Source organism: Chaetura pelagica, unplaced genomic scaffold (assembly GCF_000747805.2).
Source record: "Chaetura pelagica isolate M959 unplaced genomic scaffold, ChaPel_1.0 scaffold2022, whole genome shotgun sequence".
In the NCBI taxonomy this organism is placed as follows: domain Eukaryota; kingdom Metazoa; phylum Chordata; class Aves; order Apodiformes; family Apodidae; genus Chaetura; species Chaetura pelagica.
The window spans coordinates 36,633-38,182 of NW_009952468.1; the positions used below are offsets into that span (position 1 = coordinate 36,633).

The 1,550-nt window shown below is 59.4% G+C and overlaps 1 protein-coding gene across 1 annotated transcript in view; it reads right to left on the reverse strand.

The window, feature by feature from the left end:
- DCAF8 (DDB1 and CUL4 associated factor 8) overlaps nucleotides 1-1,550 on the reverse strand; it is an 8,772-nt gene that overhangs the window by 2,034 nt on the left and 5,188 nt on the right. The window contains exons 8-9 of the mRNA XM_010008594.1: nucleotides 638-695; nucleotides 349-518 (exon numbers count right to left, since the gene is read on the reverse strand). Coding sequence (XP_010006896.1) covers nucleotides 349-518; nucleotides 638-695 — 228 coding nt within the window. The remainder of the gene's footprint in view (nucleotides 1-348; nucleotides 519-637; nucleotides 696-1,550) is intronic.

A 1,550-nucleotide genomic window follows, 5' to 3' on the forward strand; every position in this document is an offset into this window, starting at 1 on the left:
AAAAAAAAAAAAAAAAAAAAAAAAAAAAAAAAAAAAAAAAAAAAGAGAGAGAAACAAGCTGCCTGAGCCCATCAGGAGCCAGGAATTTGCTTCCTGCCTGGCAGCCAACAAGTTTCCAGGGATACCGTGTGGATCCCTTCCGTCCCCAGACACAGAATGGCTCATTCTTTGCACCGGGTTTGTGCCGGGGGGTTTTGTGAGGGAGATGAAACCCTGGGAGCTGCAGGATTCAGTGATGAGCCGGCAATTACCCTTCTGGGTGGGCTCTGGGGACAGCCCCCCACCCCCAGGCTGCCCCAAAGCCTGGGCACAGGCATTGTGGGGGGACTACGATCCAAGGCCTCACACCAGAGGAAGGGACCTAGGGAGAGCTCCGAGCCCCCTGAGCAGGGGACACAGCTGCCCCTCACCAGTGGCATTGTTGCGATGTCCCTTGTATCTCTTGATGTACTCGGCTCCGTCGCTGTGAGAGGAGTTGAAGAGATAAATATCCTCGTCGTTGTAGCTGGCCAACAGCTCTGGGGGGGATGGGGGAGAGGGGGGTTAGTGGGGAGCAGCCGGGGCGGGTATCTCTGCCCCAAGCTCCCCCAGGCTGCTCCATCACCCCCAAACTCATCTGTCAGTCTCCACTGCTCACCCGAGCCGTCGTGGCTGTAGACCAGGCCGGTGATGTTGGCTTTGGACTCACTGTTCACCTGGGGAGAGCACAGACAGTTCTGCTCCCACCTGCCCCAGCACTGACCACGCTGGGAGAACTCGGCAGGATCTGCGGCCCCATGCAGGATTTCCAGTCAGGGGGTGGAATCGTGGCCTCTTCCCACACCCAGGCAAGCCTTCACGGGCAGTGGGAGGTTTGGGTCAAAGGAAAACACCAAACCCAGGCGGTTTGTTGGGCCTCCAAGTGATTTTCCAGGCAGGAAGCCCGCGGGAGGCTCAGCTGCTGCTCCGTGGGACTCCCAAGGGAGCACAGTGCAGATCCAGCTTGGTCCTGGCTAAGGGAGCTGGGCAAGGGCTGATCCCAGAGATCTGGGCCACCTTTGGATGTCCCCTGCCAGCCCACCCACCCATAAGCTCCCCCCACCGTGTCCCCACAGGGGATGGACCCCCAGGATGCAAAATGGAAACACTCACCAGGTGGTGGGGGCAGAACTTCTTCAGCACCCCATTGTTCTCGTTCTCATCTATTTTCCGCTGGTCATAAATCCTGGAGGAAGGATTTGGAGCATTGGGAGCTCCCTTGGGACACAGTGCATGCCCACCCAAGTATGGCAGGGGATGTGGGGGGGACACCACGACCTGCCCTGAAGCTCCAGCCCTGTCCCAAGGGAGCTGCAAGGGGTCGGGACCGGCCAAAGCAGCTTAATGTCACCTCTCATCACCGTGGGTGCCTGTGACAGCGCCAAGGCTGCACAGGCCATGACCTGCCCTCAGGGCCCTGCCAGCTCTGCAAGGGGACACGTCCCCACTGTCCCTGGGGACCTCAGGGTCCCCAGCCTCCCCAGGAGCTGCTCTGAGCAGCAGTCCAGGCTCTGCCCACAGCTCCCGAAGCA